This window comes from Chanos chanos, chromosome 3, assembly GCF_902362185.1.
Source record: "Chanos chanos chromosome 3, fChaCha1.1, whole genome shotgun sequence".
NCBI lineage: Eukaryota > Metazoa > Chordata > Actinopteri > Gonorynchiformes > Chanidae > Chanos > Chanos chanos.
The window spans coordinates 46,762,344-46,784,800 of record NC_044497.1 but is presented as its reverse complement, the minus strand read 5'-3'; the positions used below and the strand labels follow the sequence as shown (position 1 = coordinate 46,784,800).

Below are 22,457 nucleotides of genomic sequence, written 5' to 3'. Positions count from 1 at the left end.
TTTTTAGGAGGCAGGATGTTTGCCCACTTCACACTTTGTGAAGTATTTCTATTTATCAGAGTTTTACAAATCAGAGAGTAAGCAGACATTGTAAAAAATATTTTCCAGTGTTCAAATGCAAATCTCTACATACCATGGAACGACAATTTCCACTTAAATCTAATAGACATTTATCCAATCTATGTATATGTGTGTGTGTGTGTGTGTGTGTGTGTATATATATATATATACACATATATACACATATATATACATATATATATATATTAAAGAGGAAAAAAACAGAACCATTAATGTATGAATCAACTGTTTTATTGGTTACATTTTTCTTAATGCACAAGAAACATTCTATTCATTCACTTGAAATGTCGATTTATCTACTCACACACAATGTTTATATATTATCTGCTTGACATGCTCCAAATTTTTATAACACTTAATGTTTTTTCAGTGTCAACTGCACTTCTCCTCTCTCAACAAGGAAAACCAGTCACACTTTTGCATTGTAATCCCTTGTGCAAAAGAGCTGGGGTGTAAAATGGTAGCGTTCAGTTTTGTATTTTTACATAGATAATATTGATATCTGTAATATTTTTGTATTCATGGTTAGCTATACAACATGAAAGACGCTGTCATAAAATTTCAGTTTGTATACATGGACAAAAATGAGATGAAATCTTAGGCAGAGGGAAAACAAAACTATAGCATCATTTATTCAAACACGTACAAAAGAAAAAAAAACCCACTATCCACCGGCAACAATGGGAGACATTTCAAAGTAGACCATTTAAAGGAAGTGGCTTTGGGAGACAGATGTCCCAGACGGATGTTTTCCTGTGGAAGTTGGGCTCCTATCACTGATCTGGGATCAGATTTTAACACCCTCAAACATAAAATAATTCATTATGAGCAAAAAAAATCTGCTCCCAGACCAATCAGGGCCAACCTCTACAGTGTGGTTTAACCAATCAGCATCAATGACAGTGTTCAATCATTAGATAGGAACAGGAAGTCCTTCCACCTTGAAATTTTGGGGACTGTACATATATATATTTATATATATATATATGTATATATATATATATATATATATATATATATATATATATATATATATATACATTTCCTGTGGTTACATGGTTACATCACAGAGCACTTCTCCTCAGCTTTTGATTTCATCTCTGTGAGTGTGGCACTGGCCTTCTCCTTAATCTGGTCCATGTCCATATTCTGCAGGTTTTGTATCTGGCCCATGATGGAGTCTTTCTCCTCCTCTTCTGTTGCATCTTCATCCACCATCTTAAGCAGCTCCTCAGGGACATCCACATCATCGCCAGCCATCTGAAGCATATTCTCGTCCTGTTCACTCTGAACGTCAATGACGAGAAAGGGAGAGAAGGATCAGATATTACATTGTGCAGTGTCCCTTGCCAAAAATATCTGGTTTTCTAAAACAGACCAGAAAGACCAAATGTGTTGTTTTCTTTACTGATGATGGGAAGAGGAGTTAAGGAGGAACTATCATGTACATGATGTGTTACATCATGTACGTTTTTTCTTTTCTTTTTTCTTTTTTTTTTTTCTTAGATTTGATTGATTTATTTGTAAAAATCCTTTTTGCAGTGGAGAAGTACAGCACCACGAAACGGATCCTGTTTGTATTGTCTTGCTTTACATTCTCTCTCTGAAGGGTACATATGTGAAGTGATGAGAATGACACACTCTGCAGAGATGACTAGCATATGTTCACTGCTTTTTTACAGTCTAATCTATATCTACGTACTGCATGTACAATATCTTATATTTCTATTCATGATAGCATTACAAAAGGATTTACTACGACAAATGTGCATAGCTTCACTTAAACACCTCTGTGCTATAGATCTCAATTCACTGTATTCAGCATCCAGTCAACATATATGATCTTTTTCATGAATCATTGAACTTATGCATGTATGGATCATAATATCCATCAAACAATAGTGGTAATGCACTGTTCTGACAAAGTCTATAGCAACTGAGAATAAAGAAATGATTCAAGGTCAACTCGAGCATAACAGAGAGCTACTAAACGTCCATGAATGAAAGAATTTACCACATTGCCAAATTCAGATGAGTTTTACTGCTGTCAAGAAGAAAAAAGAACTGTTTCACCTTTTTGTTATGATTATAGGAAACCATTCTTGGCAGTTGTATTACATCTTTTCTTGTATTCTTTGAAATGTACGTATTTGTGAAATGCATAGATATGTATCTTCCCTGTGAAGACTAGACATAGAACCAATATACTATAGCTAACTATATTTACTATAACCACCAACTACTAACTACTGTAACACTGACTTCTAAAAATTGTAAAATATCAGTTTCCCTAAATTGTCTAAATAATTTTAAGGGGAAGGAACAAAAACATCAGAATGAAAACCAATAACATTTCACTTAAAATAAATTACACATGGATTATCCTTTTCTTGTCTACTTTGCTTCTCTCTCTCTCTCTCTCTCTCTCTCTCTCTCTCTCTCTCTCTCTCTCTCTCTCTCTCTCTCCATAGATCCCGTCCTACCTTTTTCCCTTCCTCCATTTTTTTTCAGACTGTTACTGCAGTTAGCTCCACAAATACAGAAAGATCCACCTGACAGGTAGTTTATCAATCTCAGTCGTGCCGTGAAGAGGCCACTTCAGACAGAACTACACTGGACAGGTAAAAGAACAGACTCCTGTGCTGTGACAGATGGCTTTAAGAGCTGAGAGAGAGCTAGGGATAAGGTCACAACCTGGAGCACGCAAAGTCCTCGATTTAACTAAACCAAACACCGCCCTAATCTGCTGCTTCTGAAGAAGCCTGCTGTGTGTTCCCTCCTATGTAGCGTCAAGAGTTAACCACGGCCTGAATTACCATGGAAAACAGATTTACCCACAGCACCTAGGTCTAAGAGAGACGCTATAATTGGAATGTTGTTGTGGCAGCACCGCACTGATTTCCTGTGTCATTTAGGATTGTTTTTTTTTTTGTTTGTTTTTTTAAATTCTGAATGGTTTAATCTCTACATATGTTATTAGATGCCTGTTTGAATGTCTTAGCAGATTGCCCCACAGTCCAGACACAATAAGAAATATTAATATTTTAATGTTAGTGTGATAAGTCGAAATTTCTCAACATTATATTGTCATTCCCCCATTTCTGTCATTTTATTGCAGGAAACCGCTTCATATGACGTGTGCAATGTCAGGACTGTACAATATTTTAATTCATAATGCTGCTTAATGTTGTAACAATTGCAAGAAATACTCCGAGATTTGTGTCTGTGAATAACTCATGAGACATTCTGTTTCAGGTGAGATATTATCTGGACAGAACTTGAATGGATGTAGAGCTTGCTCAAAAACATTTAGGAATGCTCATGGAAGGTTTAGTAAAAGTCCTGTGTCAGTCTGATGAGTGATCCGCCTGGCTCTCACCTTTGGCAGTCTGTATTTCTCTCTCAAGCACACCCGCAGAGTCGCTCTCTCTGCCTTCTTGTGTAAAAAGTCTGCATCTCTCTCCATCCTGAGAAAATAAGCATCGGTAAGAATTGTCAAGGATATAAATAATGACATTCAATCATTTGATTTGAAAGTTTAAAGGACAGTTTGTACTCCTGAAGTAAGAGTGCGAAATAATGCTGATATTGTGATTAGGATTTACCGTGCAAAAACATAGAAGGCACCGCAGTGTCATTTTTACATAGAAATAAAATCTTCAATTGATATTTCTTCATCACATGATTAGCTCTCTTTAATATGTCTTTCAGTTATATTAGTTTAGTTTTAATTAAGTTTAGTGTTTGAATAATACCACAATAGATGTGGATTAATTATGACTGATATGGATTTGGGCTCGCCATGTAATAGCATGCATACAGACTTAAATGACCTTTAGGGCTAAAGCACCAGGCTTAGATAGGGCTGAAGCGGTTCAGACATCTTAATCGCATCATTCAGTCAGCAGTGCTCCAACACCTGAAACTAGTACACGTGCCCTCTGTTCTACCTCTGTGTTCTGTGAGCTGGGTAACTTCATACAGCTGAAGTTAGTTGAGATGTAATCAAATCACTGAACAGGAATTGATAGATCTGTAATTGCATCTGTAGTTTCACATACACTCACATGTGTACACACACACACACACACACACACACACACACACATACACACACTCATACACACACACACACTGGTAATAAACAAATTGTTGATTGTTCTGTAAATGCTTGAGAATGACTTCTTTTGTTTCTTGTAATTACATTTCAGTAAAAAAAGAAACTTTTGTGAAAAATATTTTGCTATTTGACGAGCACAAATGTCCCACGTGACTTGTTACAATGTTAATCCCATTATGTAATCTATTTCCTGGGCAGTTTAAATTTACCAGCTGGTAGCTTGTCTGTTCAATACATTACACTGCAAATAAACCTCATATAGCAAGTAATTAGGAAATGTCCGGGTATTCATTACACAACAGCTGAAATGTGATAAACTCTCGACTGTTTAATTGTTTTTCATGTACACCTTTGTAAAAGGAAGATGGGAAGATGTATTGTGAAGGCTGATGTGAATCATTATTGCTGTGGTTATAGTTATAATATGACTATATGAATGACATCAGCATTATCCTTATCATGTAACATTCATCTGAGATGGATTATCCTCATTATGTCTCAAAATCGTCACCATGTACTTGGCTGTATATACACTCAGAGGCAATTTTATCTCAATTCTGATTTTTAAAAGAAATAATAATAATAAAAAAATGCTGAGGTCAATTTCAATGCCTTGAAACAACCATTTTACTGAAAAATCCATAGCCTGATGTAAAATGTGATAAAAAAAAAAAAAAAAGCAGAACAAAACATAAAGTCCAAAACTGAATTCATGAATTTAACATCTAAACAGGTTTAACATCTTAACTTTTGATAAATGGCAGATTTGCTTTATGCTGTTAAGTCGACAGTGTTTGTGTGATGAACCATTCCAAAAATACTTTTTCTGTCACCATAAACATGTTCGGTTTGACCTATGCTAAACCCTGTATTTTTAAAGCAGATTAACTGCTTGTGTGTATGATGTTTGCTCTCTGATATAAACGTCAGACATTTTCATTTATTTGCTTTCCCTTTTCTAAGCTCCTCCCCATTTCTGATGACCCTGAATGCAGTAGAGGAGGAGCCATTTTGAATACTAGACACCAGAAAAAAAAAAGAGAGAAAAAAAAGATATCAATCAGATTGATTGACAGTCCACAAATAACACACCATCCATATCTGTTTTAGACATTGCTGATGGTTTAATTGGTTGCATGAACAAGTATCTGGTGTCATTTTAATGTCTGCTATGTCATGGACGATTGTAATTACTGTGTGACTGAAGATGATTCGATTGTGTAATGGCATTATCTTTGTACGCTGCCTTTGACACAAACACTCCGGTTTGTACCATTTCCTCTGCAACCAAACTAACAATAGCTTAGATTAGTCATGTCATGACCTTGAGAGCCAAACTCACAATAGCTTAGATTAGTCATGTCATGACCTTGAGAAACAGAGGAAACAGTATTGGAGAAAAAAAGCAACAAACAGAGAAATGCCTAAACAAAAGTAAATAAACAAACAAACAAACAAATAAATAATAAATGGGGAAGAAGGGAAAAATAATGGTTACAAACTGAGTTTAATTCAGGGTCACAGAAACTGCTTTTCCCCGATGTGTAACAGGGTTAGAAAATGACTTTCTCTTTCTCTCACTTTCTCACTTTGTCCAGGGCTATGATAGAGGTCAAAATGGCGATTACGCGATTGTACTTACTTTTCTTCCACTAGCTGTTTCTGGTACTCCTCATACTCCTCTCTCGTCATGCCTGCTGCTTTTGCTGGATCCGATGGGGTGGCCTCCTCTGTCTTCTCCTCTCCACCGCCAAGCCCCATTCCTTTCAGCGGGTTACCCACCATACTTTTGATGAGGAAAGCCATTTTGCTCTACAGTGGTTTGTGTTGCAAAGAGCAGGGTTTTTTTTTTTTAAGTTTTTGAGTCCTTTGGTTGGCTCTCGGTTGGTTATTCTACCTGCGAGGTTTAATCTGAACCTAGCTAACCAACCTGCCGCCTAGCTGTGTTGTCAAGGGCACACTGACGACAGGGACCGGACTCAGGGAAAAAAAAAAAAACAGTTATGCCACAGCTCTAATCTGGATTAAACCTCCCGCTCTCCTGCACTAAGAGGCAGATGGCTTAGGCTTCTCCCCCATTCACTACAGTCTGAAAATCTGGCTATTGGTGTCTGTATTTGATCAGGGGCCATGAAATTATCATTACAACTATTTCGTTGACAACAAAAGTTCACCATGAATTTTTGAGATTTGGGGATTAGATGCTTCTGTTGCCTGGCGTCACACGAGCAGCTTCTTCCTACCAGTTACTAATCACATTACCTAATGAGCAGGCCACCCAATTGGGTGCAGCCTCCATGCATCCAGATTTCCATTTATACCTCTGAGCCTAGAGGGCATGAGGAACTGGATTAGCAGTGTGTTTATCTGAGCCATTGTACAATGCACAGTTGACGCAGTCAGGAGCATCCATGGAAGAGTATCCACCACAATCAAATACCTCAACAATGCTCAGTCCAGAAATGCTTCAAGAACATTCTATCTACATTCCTCAATGACATTCCATGTCAAAGTAAAGGAGTGAGCAGAGCATCATTGCATTTTGTCATTTTGATGATGTTACACGTTGTACAAGGGCAAGTGTCATCATTAGAGTTTTTTTTTTGTAAATGCTATCATGACGCCTTCGTAATGTTTAAAAGATCATGACTGGATGATACACTTTAAGTCATACAAATCACAGGTAATGTTGCATTAACAAGAGGGATGGACATCACAGAGCCTGGTTGAGGGTGTGAAAACTGTGTACCAGACGCACATACTGAGAAGTGGTTTGGAGAAGCTCTTTTAGGGTAAGCGATGTCATTTATAATCATAACAAAATTCATTTAAAGCCAAACACTGGAAGACTGAATTTAGTTAAACACACAACTGGTGTTGCATTTTTCACAATACCTACCCACTGTTTTCGCTCTACAGGACAGTTTGCATGTAGGGCCAAATTACTAAAAGGTTGCATTCAAATTTCATGAAATTGCATACCTCTTATTTAAATCTCATTCTTGTAATTATTCTTTCCGAAGTAACCTTTGAATCTGCTCTTTCTCTTCCCACAACGTTAGAAATGTTTTCTGACAATGCAAGAGCAAGGTTAGGACAGTTGAAACACCTCAGTGAATTTTATGATCCAGATAAAAGTCTAAAAGTCTAATACTAAAATTCACAAAACTGACAGACTGTTGCAAAGGTCACGTGAACAGCACTGGGTTTCATTGACAACAAGTTTGCCTCGGAACGGGGTCAGGTAGTTACTGTACAGATAAAGACAGTGTGCTTTTCATTATTCACTTCAACGCTGCAAAAGCTACAGTGATCCAGACCTGATACATAGCACCGGACATTGAAATACAAACTGTGTTACAGAAAGTCCAGCACTGAATTAGATTTGATTGTTGCGTATCGTGATTTTGACTTGGGATATAGCTTTAAAGCTTCCCTCTGCTGGTTGAGATGGTTGTATAGTTACTATTTTGATTCTGCTTGTTTGAGACTGGGGAATGAGGGAACAGATGTGCTGGACATTCTGCGGCAGCAGCCTGTAATCCTCTTGTTAAAACAGGGAGAGAGAGAGAGAGTGAGAGAGAGAGAGAGAAAGAGAGAGAGAGAGAGAAAGAGAGAGAGAGAGGAAGAGAGAGACAGAGAGAGAGAGAGAGAGAGAGAGAGAGAGAGGGAGGGGGAGGGAGGGGGAGGGAGAGAGAGAAAGAGAGAGAGAGAGTGAGAGAGAGAGACAGAGAGAGAGAGAGAGAGAGAGAGAGAGAGAGAGTTAGTTTGTGTAAAAGACTGAAAGACTGAGAAGAGAGAGTGAGAGACTGAAGGAGGATTATCAGACTGAAAACTACCGTTCCTCATTGCACACTCTGATTGACACAACCCTGACAGACTCAGGAGAACGGTCTTGGAAACACAATTCTAGAACACCGTCTAAAACATTCCCAGTGAGGTTTCTAAAATACATCATTTTCACAGGGCGTTACATCATTGTCCTACATCCTTTAGTCAGAGAAGCAATCAATCTAGGACTTTCATTTTATGCACTTTTCTAGATCAGTTTCTATATATTGTTCTTTCATTTTTAAGACTTTGAAAGTTATTATCTTATTCATGTCACCATTACACTCATTTCCATTAAACAAATCACTGAACTACGAGAAATAAAGTCTTCAGTTTCTCCTGTAAACAGTGACCATGGATTAAAAACTTCTTTTATTAACTACTGTGTTAACCTGGTTTTTATGCGAGTCCCAGCATGGTGTGTCCCCTGGTCAGACAACATTATGTCTTCACCCTGTGGCACCAAGCTAAGGCCTATTCTCTCTGTGGACTGTCTTCATCAGACTAGGACAAGCTTCTGCGGTCAAAATATCAATGAAGACTGTAGATCTCTACCGATATTACATTAAAGATGATCTTTTATTAAGCAAGCCTTTGTCAAAGGTTTATTTAACAAGGCATTGCAATGTATTGGTTCGTTATTAACAATACAACTTTGCAGTCCTCTGCCAAAATGAAAAAAAAACAATCACCGCTCAAATATCTGGCGAATTGAACTGACAAGCTGAAACAGCTAGTGTATGAAGAACATACTTAAATGTTCCCTTTTAAGAGTGGATGCACAGGCTAATGATTCTCTTAACAGGTCTGAGATAGAAGGACTGAGAGGACACAGTTTGGGTTTGTCTTTTGTTTATGTAAATTGTGTGAGAAAAAAAACAAAAAACAACTGTTTTGCCTTCCTACTGAAATAATTTGAAACACACATTTATACCCCCGCCCCTCCCCCCGCATTTGCCATTAAAACAGTTTGGCCATAATACTTTAAACAGCAATACTTCTCCAAAGTATGCAGATATTTCAGAAGGGCAGTGGTTGAGTTCCTAAACAAAGGCCTTGTAAACTGGTTTGACAAATTCTAAATATATTGTTTGAACCCTAATGAATATATTACATCATATCTGGGAATCTTTGAAAGTTTTTCCACACGCGCTTCGAGAGAGAGAACATTCACACTCTGTACAATTCAGATCAAATTAAAAATCAGAAATTAAAAGAAAAAATACTTTCCTCGAGCAAAACACTTCAGTTTTCAAGTACAATAATTTACAATTTGAAAAAAAAAACAAAACAAAACAAAAAACAACTGAAAATTAACAAAATAGATTTTCCCTCATTAACCAACTGTACTGTGCTTGTTGAAGAGTTGTTTGTCATCAAAAGAACTTCTTTGCTGCTGCTTCTTGCTGACTTCTGCAAAACAAAAGAGGCAAAGACAGAGAACGCTGAGGCAAAGCAAAGCAAAACAAATCTCCTCCACATATGACCATTTCAGCCACAGACAAAACAGATTACCCATTTAGGTGATCACAATGGGACAACACAATGACCTCAAAAAAAAAAAAAAAAAAAAAATGAAACTGACTGTTCTGATCTAGCACGTAAAAACAAGGATATGTACAATCTAATCCAGATGGAGATCAGCTTTTCTTCCTTATGTTACGTCTTCAACGAAATTACCATGTCATTGTTTTGGTTTTTTTTTTTTATTATTGTATGCAGATATGTCTGTGGACAAGTGTATGCTACATGAGTGTTCATGTCTCCTCTTCTGGTTTCCTCGATAAATGTCCTGAGCCTGTGGCAGATGCAATGGTGACTGAATCAAGCTCAGGGACTTTTCACATTAATGTCACTCTGATATTCATTAATTCAGTAATTAAAAAAAAAAAAAAAAAAAAGATTGTTGGAAAGCCTTTATACTTATTGCAGTCCTTTCATTTACTTAAGTGTACTTGAGAGATATCAGCACAGTTTGGCAGTTCTCCTCAGATCTTTGGGCCAAGTGCAAGAGAAGGCCATAACTTTTCTTTTGTTCCAACATAACAGACAATGTGTTTTTGTGGGGTCAGACTTAGTGTTGGTCACTGTAAAGCCGTCCTTTGTGTATACCAGCAATTTAAACACATATTAACAATGTCAATGTTGGCCTTAGATATCAAGGATTAGTATTCTGATCTACACATAACCCCACAAAGAATCAATGCATATCCCATGAAAGCATTGTTCCATTATGTGTGGTGTGTTAAGGTTGTGTGCAGCAGTCACTGGGACAAACATGGCGGTTCAGATCTACTCTGACACTGTTCAACACTCACTTGTACATGATGTAGCCAAAGAAAAGGAGGGACTGTATGACCACAAACACCACAAAGTGGCTGGTGGAAAGGCAGGAAGGCATGGGTGGCAGTTCAGGGCATTTCAACTTCTCACTGGGATCCTAGACACAACACAAAACAAAACACATCAGTGCGGTGCGCTCCATACTGTTGTATAATGATATGCTTAAGCCATAAAGGTATCCATATGGTTTCTAAAGATTCAAAAGTCAAAAAGAGTGTTTTTTTTTTTTTTTTAGATCACTAAAGCGAATTATCAAAAAGCATACAGTTTTGTCTCAGCATTAAAATAAAGTCTGGACAGATTCTAATGTGAAACAGATGTAATAACCTACACACCTTTACATCACAGCAGAGAATACTAGAGCACAGAATCTATTAAACACACTTTTTACACCACACACACACACACACACACACACACACACACACATATAGCCATACCATATTTTTTTGGATAATGTGCTCAACGCTCCTCTTGACTATGTGTAGGTGTTCTTTGATGTCATTGAAGTGCTGAACAGTCTCATAGGTGCCTATAGCTCCTGCATTACCCTGCTGGGACACACTGAGCTGCTTCACTGATGCAGTGAACGTGTTTCTATGGAGAAGGCAGTGGAGATGCAAACAATTAAATGCAGCAAATACTGATGCAAAAGTTATAACGGAAGATACGTTAAGAAAATATTTGCATGATAGATTCCATGTGGGTTCAAATGGGGCATTAAACCTTGGTGTTATGTTTTTTTGAGGAAATGAGCATATTAACAAAAGTTACCTAGAGTCATTAACAGCTAACACTGTCTTCAACTGAACATCAGTAAAATTTCCATCATTGCAACTGCTTTAAGCTACTGACATTTTATTCCTGTTATGTTCCACTGAGTGATTGGAGTGATTGTGTGAAATGTATATATTTTAAAGGCCACAGATTTAACACCAATCAAGTCAGTAATTCTGCAAGGTGCTACTGCCCTTTTACTGAAGCTAAACTCTACAGTGAACAAGACAATCACATCCTCTCAGACATCTTTATCTTTTTTCCCATTAAAAATACTAATCTTCTATTATCTGGTAAGTTCTTAAGACAAGAGCCTTTGTTTGCTGAATTGACATCACTCTGTTATCCTTCCATAGTAGCATTTACAACAGATATAGATCTTAGAGAATTAGATTACTGGTATGGAAGAAAGTCATGTTTGTGGCAACATGTGGGGATTTAGTATAACTTCAATCCAGAAACTTTACTTCCAAAACAAATGAGATCACAAAATCTTCTAGACGTTAAACAATGAACTTAAGACGTGGGCATGGTTAGTGTAAAAAAAAAAAAAACCCTAACCCCTTATTAATGGCACACCAGTCAAAATCATACTATTAAAAAGAGTAGAATGTAGTAATACTGTTCCATGTGCTGGAATATGCATATCTGGGTCTTTGACAAGTCCTAAAGTCTCAACTTTGGTTAAATCAATTAGAATATTTTCTGTTGTTGTTGTTATAGGATTGCCTTTTACTGCCTGTTATTTTACTGCTTATCAGGATTAAAATAAGACGATCCTCAGGTGGACTCAGACACAGAGAAGACTATAGAGGAACAACACACAGCAACAGAACAGCCAAGACAGCAAGTCTCAAACCAATTATACTCCTAAAAATATAATAAACTCTTCTCAAACACACTCTGAAGTGACTACTGCTGTTTTGATTGCTGCACTCTCTTAATACACGCTGAAATGGATGGACAGATAAATGAATGAGTGAATGAAACATACTACTAATGTAACGTACACGTCGCTGGTTTGCGTGTAGTTCTCTTTGCTCCTGCCTTCAGTGACAGTGTCGGGAAGCTTTTAGAACTCTTACACCTCTGGTGGAGACTGGGCCACATTACACTCAGATGCCTGTGTGTGTGTGTAAGTGTGTGTGTGTGTGTGCACCACAGTACCCTGAGGAATAACTGATAAACTACTTGTAACATACAAGCCTTGAATAGCAGTGAATTGTCTCAGTGTAATCCCAGTTCTAGCATAAGCCCCTCCCCCTTTCTTCTTAATGTTACCCAAAGCCCAGATATTCTGCAAATTTTTAGCGAACAAATGCTACCACACAACTAATGCTGCCATGATTGCTAAAGTAATCTCCCTTAAATGTATTCTACCTCGTAAAGCAACATTAAGACTAAAATTATTAATACTATCCCATTCAAGTGTTGCCAAAGTTTTATTTTATTTTTCATGTAATCAAACCAGTTTGATTACAGTGACAGTAAACTCTAAGCTGGTATTGAGTGTAAAGCTTCTATAGTGATGACTCAGGTTAAAAAAAAAAAAAAGTCAACTGAACGCAAGTAACTTACCATGCGGTAAAATAAACCAGAACCCGACAACAAAGTTTCCTGCGGAAGTTTTGGTAAATTAAGCAGAAAGGAGAAGATACGGGGAATGTACGGAATATTTTATCTCATCATTTCTCATTTATTACAACATGTACAGTGTATAGTTGAGTCTGGGGCTCACATTAAAAGAGCAATAAAAGACTTAACCTTTTAATAAAGAACACATCTTCAAATTATGATCATGTTTCTGATTAAATTACAATCTCTTATCACACTTTATTACTAGCAGGAGGAATTCATTTCTACCCCTGTCGTCTTAAGATTTATAAGATGATTACAAAAATAAAAAAAGAGATTACCAAATGAAAATCAATTGGTGAGTCATAAGTATGAACTCCTTGGGGAGTTGCTAAGACAAGACAGCAATCAGGACCCATCCATGTTTTAGCTGTGTATGAAGGATGTATTTAAGGGCTGGGATCTAATCCCTTGAGGACAAACAGCGCTAAGAAGTGACATTTTCTTGTCCTACCACACGCAGTAACCTGAAAAGCTAACGCTCAGCATAAATGCATCAGAGATCAAGACAAAATCAAATTTATTTCTTGGAGGAGGGAAAAAAAAATTAGATATAAATCTCCCTTGAGAACCCAAATGAACATTTATTAAACCCTTCATCTAATCTTCTATCTTCTTGCAATGACCTATATATTTGGCCAAATCCTTTTTTCACAGATAAGTAATTCTGTTGGACTAAGATGAGGCAATAAATTAATTCACGTTTTAATCGGGAGCTGGTGAGGAATACAATCTATAAAATAATACGAATCAATCCAGAGACAACATATTATAGGCCAAATACTGCATCTTGAACCCTATATGGAACAAAATACCCACTAAGATTAACCTAAATGAACAGTCCTACTACAACCGTGATTAACAATCATAATTTGTGTTGTTCAATACTAAGAACACAATCACAGGCTAAATGTTTGACCTTATCTAGCTGTTTATAGGATTACAATCAGCTAAATTACAAGGGGAGAAATCTGGTACATTCAAAAATGAAAACATCTGATGTTGTTTTGTAACAGGAATCAGATCTTCTAAGCGTCAGACAGTGTAAAATGCTCCTTTGTATGATTAAGTGTGCTGAGACACGGAAAGTGATACATAACAAGCAACTGTGTTTCAGACCGAAAAATGGACGTCAATTTTTATAATCATTCTGGTTATTCAGGTACTTCTGTATTCAGTGTATTAAATACAGGCTTTTCAAAGCTGTTCAAAAAATGCTTCAATTTTAAAGCTAAAGTACGTGAATTATGACATCGAATAAATTATGAACACTAGTGTGTGTGTGTGTATATATAAAACTCTGTAAATATATATATTTGTAGAGTTTTTCAACCTTGTTGATAGCAGGACCCATTTCATCAATAACTTCATCATGATTAAACATTTTTTCTGATAAGCAGTTGTAGTAGGCCGGTCCAATATTTACCACTGCTTCAGTATTTGATGAGGCACATTTGGATGTTGGACAACAGCAGAATGTTAGTGCTTATGCAGCACTCTGTGTTTCAACATGTTGGACTATAAACCAGACTTACAAACCATTCCGCTCCCGCTAGTACGAAATGACAAATTATCAGTCGCATCGCAAATCATTTTGGGGCCCATATGGAGGCTAGAAATAAGCAAATACGTTTTTTTACCCGATATTTTAAACCCCCTGAAAATTCAATGTCAAAATGGCAGAGGAAATATGCAGTTTTAAGTGCACTTTATGTCAATACAGACAATGGCCTTTTCTGGGAGGAAAAAATAACCAACAAGCATTTGACAGAAAAATGATAACCCTGCAGTAAGCAGTTATTGTGGGTCCATATGTCAACTCCCACTTTAATTATCTGAATATGTATTTATGGGGAAAAAAATCGTGTTAGTTATGGATAACCTATGTTTTCACATATTTCTAAACAAACGTATCTTCATCTGTCTGTCCAGCTACCCCTCCTCTCTTCACGACACACATGCATACACTCAATCATTCTTCCTTTGTTAGGTACATACAACTAATGTTATGTTATTAAGAGGGATGTGTATACATTTTGGTCTGATTACATGGAAGTAATGGAGTTTTATACAGGTTTTCATAGATTTCTTTATTAATCCTTAATTTGCCTAAATAGTATTTTACTCTTCAGCTCATATTTTTTTTTTGTTATGGTTACCTAGGTCCTGAAGGCAGCACCTTTTTGCAAACATACCTCTAACACAATATGTACCCATTAAGCCAAAATAATCCTGAAGTCAACACGTTGGAAGGGGATTAACAAAATGATCATATTTAAATCAGGCTTAACCAAGTAAACTTAACAGTTCTTAATCTTCAGCAGAATCCTTTGATTCAAACAACGGGGCAAATCATACAGTAAATGTCTTAATCTTACCAACTCTCTGGGTCTATGAAGTAAATATTCTAAACACTAAACAAACCTACAGGCATATTTAGAAGTGAAGATAAATAAACTAGAACGAGAAGTTGCCACAAGAGAAGCCGCGTTGTAAGTGAATCATTAGATATCATTTTAATGCCTCAAGATGAAAAACACTTTCATATTTCTGCCAATAAAGCACAGAAAGCATCTGCAATTAAAAGCACAGCCTAAATTCAGCCGAGGAATGGGCACAGACAGGTTTGTTGCTGCTTTAAGAGGGTTTAGAGGGGGAAGGGTGTGGCCTGGTGTGTTGAGGTTTACTGGCTATACCCCGGTTAGGAGGATCTCACTTGAGAAAATGAATAGAGAGGCTAGATTCCTAGGCTCAGACACTTGGGTCTATGGTTTTATAGAGATACTCACAGAGATTTAAGGCTTTATTGCCCTGGATTTGATTTGTTTTTTCCATGGTGTGTAAATCCCTGGCATGTTTTGACAGACAGGACTCACACTTACCTTAACTCATTCAGCTGTCTCAGGACTTCTTGTTGTGTTGTCACCAAATTATCAATGTCTTGACTTGGAGCCTACAATAGGTTACACGAGTCACATTAGAATGATCTGAATCAAGTCATCAATAAGTCAGTTTCATGTAATTAAAAGAGCATATTTAATTAAAATTGCTCCGAAATCAACCTTAACAAACATTAGGCTGTTTTCAAACGTTATGTAATCAAAAACTTAATTTGGGTGATATTAAAATCGAAAAACAAACTATTTTTGGAGCATATGTTCTGAAACTAGACATTATATAAGTTCAATATTTCCATTCACAAAACTTAAAACCTTCTCTGAAATAGTGTGTTGATTTGACCCACGGTGTCTATTGGACCCCTTCGGCATTGGTTATGCCTTTACCTGTCCAGACTGGGAAGTCACCGCGCGTTTGGAGATCTCCTCTGTGATGGCAGACACGTAGCGACGCTGCTCATCCAGGATCATGGCCAGCTGCCGATTGAGCTGTTTGATCTCCAGGTGGATACGATTCTGTCCCTCAAACACCTGTCTGATCTCCCGCTCATTCACGCTCTCATACTCGTCCTCAACTGAAAGGGAAGGGTAAGACAGTTAAAAATGTCCCTTTACTGGAATGCTGAAATAAAAGGAAAGCTTTGGGATTACAACGATAAAGCCTGTTAGATCCAGGGATATGCTTCTCTCAACATTCAATCATAAATTTACACATATAATTTACATACAACTTATAAACGCCCTCTATGTAGGGAATAATCAAAGCTAAATAGTTCCAGACATACACCTGCAATTTTTTGTGTTAGAGCGTTGCTTTCCTGTCCCGTTAAATGCTTCTGTTGTCAAATTCATTGTTATAAACATAAGAACTTTCTACTGAACAGTCTCAACAAAACTGATTAAATGTCCATCAAGTTCTTTGTGGAGAAGTGTGACACAAAAGAAAAAAAAAAAAAAAAACTCACTAGGCTGTCCCTGAACATCAGGGTGTTCCTTCTGGAACGCTTCTTTCTTTTTGTCCAGCTCTTGTTGGAAATTCTCAAATTCCTCCTGGTACTTATCCTTTTCCTCTTTTGGAATCTCTTTTTCAGCTTTGGGCTTCACAATGAGAAACAAAACACACATTCAACAGACTGAAGAGGCCTGTTGGGCCACACTATTCTCATACACCAATTACGCAAAATGGGGGTAAAGAGGATGATGTACAGAATAGACCCTTATGAAGTTAGTACTGATGAAATGTGTGTATGATGGAGAAATATGGGGACATTTTGCCACACGATACTCATATAAACAGCCAAGTCCATGGTGAATATGAAAGGAGTATTCTAGAGATGTGAATAACAGGGCAATGAAATGAAAAGTGGGGAAAGTGTCCTAAGTTGTAATTTATGGCAGACATCTATAATTATGGAAGAAATATGCATTTATAAACTGAGGAAGGATAAGAAGTGGGAACTAAAGATCAGTTAGTACGAGTATAATAGCAGTGTTTAATAATCATGGATGACATATATTTATGACAAACTGTACCGGTTCTTTTCCTGGTTCTGTCAGTCTGAATAACAGGAATGACAAAACATCATGGTCATCTGGAAAAAGAAGTGACTTTCAAACTCCACTGCTCTCACAACCACATAATATTTAAAAAGAACCCTTGAATAAACAGCTTAAAATAGCTTAAAATTGTCTTTAAAAATTGTTGTTTTCAGCAAGGCAAAATTCTGCCCATGAATTTTGGCCAGAATGTAAGTATTGCCAAACCAAGAGACAAGAGAGAGAAATATGAGGACCCGTTCTACTCACCTGCTAAACCACCAGTGGCGGCAGAGATGCCAAAGTAGCCTGTCTGTGGAATGATCATGTTCTCCACTTTGGTGCAGAACTCAAAGTCATCCTTATCTGGAGTGAATCCATTATTGATCAAGACCTATTGAGACAGACAACATACTGCAATGACCTGAAAAATAATGGAGCTGTTTACGAATGTAAAGGGATGGGTTAACAGCATCTTCACAACACCACAGAATGATTTCATCCATCCGAGACAGACATCATCTGTGATATTTAAGGACGCAAATGTGGCTCTACTGCAAGTACAGGGCAAACTAGTTCACAGAGTTGAAAGTTCAAATTCCTTTTCCAGTTTTGAATATTTGCAATACCCTATTTTCAGTTATTTTTTGAAAGGTTTATGGAGAAAATTACCGTTAATGTCTTCTTGTAATATATGACTTTGGCTCTGACGGGGTAGGGCTTGTTCCGGAAGTCTCTAAGGCATGTACCCAAGGCTTGGGTTGATCCATCACTGTATGGTAAACAAGTAAGATGAGACTAAACATGTAAACAAGCCAGTCTGTGGGCAAAGAGAAATAAATGTGCCCATGTATTCTTTAGCACAGCTGTAATAAATCATTTAGATAGAGATCACGATAAATATTTCAAACAAACCTTAAATAATTTAGCTCTAGCATTGAAACTGTAAGATAATTCTGTTTGTTTTGAATTTGCACACACACACACACAAACACACGCACACACATATGGCATTGGGAGTTACACAGCTTCCAGTGACACACAAAAATGCTTTAATGCTTTCACTGCCTCAGAGAGATTAAGACAAAATGAGGATTATTTTCTCCCCCTCCACCCACAAATAATCATATTTTCCAATCTGTAGTAAGTTGTTAAATTACAGTAGTGATGTCAGTGAACAAAGGGAATGTTTACTTACTTTTGATGGTCATAAACAAGTTTTCCATTGTTTCCCACAACAAGGACAACAGGGTTATTTTTCTATAATATAAACATCACACGTGAGAAGAAAATAATATAATCCTTATTGCTTATGTGGATCAAGGGCATGCTTCCTACTGAATTTTCTTTGATCTACAGACAACAATAAAATAAACAAACAATAGGATTATCCAATGCAAACAAACAAGCAATTCAAAATCAATGCTGAGTTCTCTCAGATTCATATATACGCAAGGTATTTGTAATCAAATCGGATTGAGTGGTCTTTGTTCACACAAACCTTGCCGTCATTGTCAAATGAGTCAAAGAAAATCCCCACTCCGTTCCACATGTCAGCAGCACCATAGACCGGACCCTCAAGGCCTTGGCCTGACGTGAACCATATTGCCTACAGGGCACACACACGAGTGAGTATACAAAGACACACCTCATTACATACTGAATTGAAAAATCTGAAACAATTTCTTGAGAACATGAAGTATCTCACTTGACAAACAAAAAATGCAGTCATTTTAACTGTTTCCACTGTATTTTCTAATTACATTTCTGGCTTTGACCAGACAAAAAAATGTTATACAAAATACCAGTACAAACAGGCAGAAATCAAAGGAACATATTAGGTTAAAAACAGTTGCACTCTGAATGGACAATCTATACTCTCTTTCATCTCAGCTGCAAATCAGCTGAGAGTAAGACTAGGAAAACAACTGTGATGTTTACTGGATCTCTTACTGAGAGCTGTGTTGATGATCATTTTCAGCTGAGTCCTAAGACTTAAGCAGAGGAATTTCACATGACCGTTGCTCTCACGAATTAAACATGACAACATTTAAAATCTAATTTAAAAGTATAGAAAGAGAGCCCCTAAGAATTCAAATACACAACAACATTTAAAATCTAATTCAAACGTATAGAAAGAGAGCGCCTAAGAATTCAAATACACAACAACATTTAAAATCTAATTTAAACGTATAGAAAGAGAGCCCCTAAGAATTCACATACAGTGGAGAACTGAGAGGAACAAATGCTGTAGGATTAACAGTTGATGAAAGAAACTTGACTTTTCAAGCAGAAATATAGCGCTCCGTCTGTCTGTTACACACGCTTGCAACTTACTTCTGCATTGACCTACTTTAAACTAAGCTAAAACTGAGACAGACAGAAAAGGGTCTCATTTTTTCTTTTTTTTTGGGAACAATAAATTTGAAAATTACTTTGTAGTTTCCTTGTGAAATGACGACAGTTTTAACCTATATGATACAATGACACAAAACCTTTAGACACACATAAACCTTTAGAGATCTCAAGCCATTATGTGGACATCTATGAACCCAACAGTGTCCTGTAAGGTGAGAGGTAGCTGCCACTCTTTGCATGAAGCCCTTGACTGAACTCTGAAGGAGGAGGTCTTTGCTCTTCCACCGTCATGTATCGTTGATAGTGCTCATGTGACATGTATAAACATACGGTTGGCTTTTGGCATTCTGTTTCTTTTGATGCTATTTAACTGGAGTAGCACATGACTGTAATAACACGCTCTGTCAATTAGCCGCCGTGCTATGTTATGGCTAGCTGGTACAGTACAATGAATGAATCTGAATTCTTACCAGCCCATCTGCGCCCATTCGTCCCCGACCTGACACTCGGAATGCCACCTCCGCCTCCCAGTGCTCAAAGCTTACCGGGGACTTGGTCCACACGGAACCCTTCTGGCTTCGCAGTGAGGGCGTGATACGGATCTGGTCTGAACTGGGAATGGCATCTGGAAAGAGGAAAAGGATTAGGTACAGACACAAGTCTGAGACAGACTGAAGAAATGCACATGCTGCTCACTTTCTCAAATCATGAATATCCCCACAGATAAGATCAAAATGGTGTCTCTTCTACCTTTCTATCTTGTTAAGTTACACTTAATAGTTTTTCAAACGTCAATGGAAAGCAATTTTGGAGTCAAGTAAAAAAAAAAAAGGAAAGGTGGTAGTTTCAGCTGTCATGTAACCTCTGACACAAAAACGTTTGGCTTCACCTAGTTTCGGTCACAAGTTTCCCCCGCCTAACCTTAGGGGGTATCTGTCTGGAAGACATAGTTCACAGTCAGCCATCAGAGGAATTTTAAGCAGAGAGGCTGGTTAAGAGGTATCTTCAGCAGATATGCTGAGGTCCATAAAACATCATTAATACTCCTTACAAAGCTATCAAGTGCTTTTTAGCTGGATATTAAAACTTTGTGATGTTTCTGATGACTCCAGAGAACAGGTATTGTATGGCTGTTTGTGATGTAGGTTAGGTCAGTCACATTTTTTAAACTACATATTTTGGAGATCTGTCAGTGAGACAGATATTCTGCAAGCATGAAGCCACTCATCAGATACAGGCCCGGATATTACATAGTATCACTTCAGAGTAACATCCTATTAGCAGACTGACCAGTCTCTAACGTTTGAAGCGCTAAACTCCCCACATAAGGCAGCTCTTCCACCCTGTCCATGCAGACCTTTGCAAGCATAGTAGTTTTGACCCACAAGATACACCGATTGATCTAACTAGGCTAAACATTTAACATGGTGCCAGTGAAATGAAGCACCACAGCTAAACAATAGCCTACTTGAGCATATTTTGCGCCCCCTGGCAAACCTTTGTCACAATGTGTTCAGCAATTAACCTACATTTATGAAAATGTTATTTACCAAAGAAAGTCAAACAGAAATCCACACACAAGCGGAATGTAATAAGGAGTGCAATTTTTCTGATAAGGCATTAGTCCTAACTGTTCAGACAGGGTGTGTTGTAACAAGGACCTTTGCACCGCTTGCCTACTGTGCCACACTGATTAAGCCTTGGGCCCAAAGGCAAGTCAGAGATATCTAAAAATCTTTGAAGGATTAAAATTCAAATCTTTGAATGGGAAACTTAATGGGTGATTTATATACTGAGCACAGATTAAATTTGTAGACAAACAAAACCTCAAATTCCATTTGTCAGGCGTGTCAATCTACACATTCCCTTGTATTACATGCAGTTTTGTTATGGTTACTAGAAATTTCAAGTTCAGATATTTCACAAGATATTGACATCAGATAGCCAGGTTACCTGATACTATCAGTTATTTACGATAAGATAACTGAGAGAGGAAACATCTGGATAGGCACCAGAAACGGTGGTGGTCTGATGGCTGAGATCATTTTAGTATAAATATGCTACACATGCTGGCTGCCTCCAGATCAAGACTGTCTCTGCTTTAACGGGTCAGTGAAATTGTGAACTGATGTACGGTTTGTCTTTCATTTGTAGCCTGCAGTTCAATATCTGCTTCAGTACATGAGAGCAATGTGCTTTCTCTGCAAGGGGGACACCTCGCAAATCAAAAGCAGAATAAGAAAAAAAGGAATTTTATTACACTACGAATGTGTTTCCTTCCGAAAATAGCATACAGCTATTTATCAAAGTTAACGTAAGATGGATAGGAGAGTAGGCATGAGAAACTTACTTCCAGTGTGAACCCAGAACGGAATTTTACCATCGCTTTGAGTCAGATGCGGTCCCTTAAAACTATATTTGTACTCGAAACGTCGATGTGGCGTTTCTCCACCCGTATACGTCCCGGCAGAGATATCGGCACAAACAGGATGAAACAATAAAGTTATTATTAAGAAACACACATCAGCAGCCAAGAACTTTGCTATGGACACCGCCATGTTTCAGTTTCTCTGCTGACGTAGCGCTGTGTCGAGAGGATGACGGGAATATCTAAAGGGCCAACAGGGCGCTTTCTCATTGGACGACTGTTTTGACATGAGTAGGATGTGTGCTTGGGCGATGGGCTGTTTCAAGACATCCTGTGCGCACGTTTAGAACGAGCAGGTGTGTTTCAAAGGCATAACGTCTCGCTGTGTTCGAAAACAGAGGTTTATCAGTGTGCTCCTGATATACGCTCAAAGTTACATCACTCCATGTCTTTTAGTCTGACATTTATGTAATTTGTTTGTAACTATGATATTCTTCATGGTTAATGTTCC

General features: G+C 37.6%; 2 protein-coding genes across 2 annotated transcripts; both read right to left on the bottom strand.

Moving 5' to 3' along the window:
* Window positions 1-1,140: 1,140 nt before the first annotated feature.
* On the bottom strand, window positions 1,141-6,007 carry cplx4a (complexin 4a). The gene is made up of 3 exons (XM_030769903.1): window positions 5,844-6,007; window positions 3,461-3,548; window positions 1,141-1,368 (listed from the first exon to the last, which is right to left on the bottom strand). The coding sequence occupies exons 1-3, from the start codon at window positions 6,005-6,007 to the stop codon at window positions 1,141-1,143; spliced, it is 480 nt and encodes a 159-aa protein (XP_030625763.1).
* Window positions 6,008-8,867: 2,860 nt separating this feature from the next.
* Window positions 8,868-22,144, bottom strand: lman1 (lectin, mannose-binding, 1). Its single transcript, XM_030768651.1, has 13 exons — window positions 21,929-22,144; window positions 20,049-20,203; window positions 18,722-18,829; window positions 18,419-18,480; window positions 17,893-17,992; window positions 17,491-17,614; window positions 17,218-17,276; window positions 16,650-16,782; window positions 16,072-16,259; window positions 15,670-15,740; window positions 10,816-10,972; window positions 10,351-10,472; window positions 8,868-9,445 (listed from the first exon to the last, which is right to left on the bottom strand). The coding sequence occupies exons 1-13, from the start codon at window positions 22,134-22,136 to the stop codon at window positions 9,409-9,411; spliced, it is 1,524 nt and encodes a 507-aa protein (XP_030624511.1). The 5' UTR covers window positions 22,137-22,144; the 3' UTR covers window positions 8,868-9,408.
* Window positions 22,145-22,457: the final 313 nt, after the last annotated feature.

Coding starts and splice junctions, on each gene's coding strand:
- cplx4a (XM_030769903.1), bottom strand. CDS start 6,007: ATGGCTTTCCTCATCAAAAGTATGGTGGGTAACCCGCTGAAAGGAATG. Junction 3,549..5,843: donor AAACAGCTAGTGGAAGAAAA/GTAAGTACAATC, acceptor TTATTTTCTCAG/GATGGAGAGAGATGCAGACT. Junction 1,369..3,460: donor AGAAATACAGACTGCCAAAG/GTGAGAGCCAGG, acceptor ATTGACGTTCAG/AGTGAACAGGACGAGAATAT.
- lman1 (XM_030768651.1), bottom strand. CDS start 22,136: ATGGCGGTGTCCATAGCAAAGTTCTTGGCTGCTGATGTGTGTTTCTTA. Junction 17,615..17,892: donor ATTACAAGAAGACATTAACG/GTAATTTTCTCC, acceptor CTGTCTCAATAG/GTCTTGATCAATAATGGATT. Junction 9,446..10,350: donor TTTGGCTACATCATGTACAA/GTGAGTGTTGAA, acceptor TTTGTTTTGCAG/AAGTCAGCAAGAAGCAGCAG.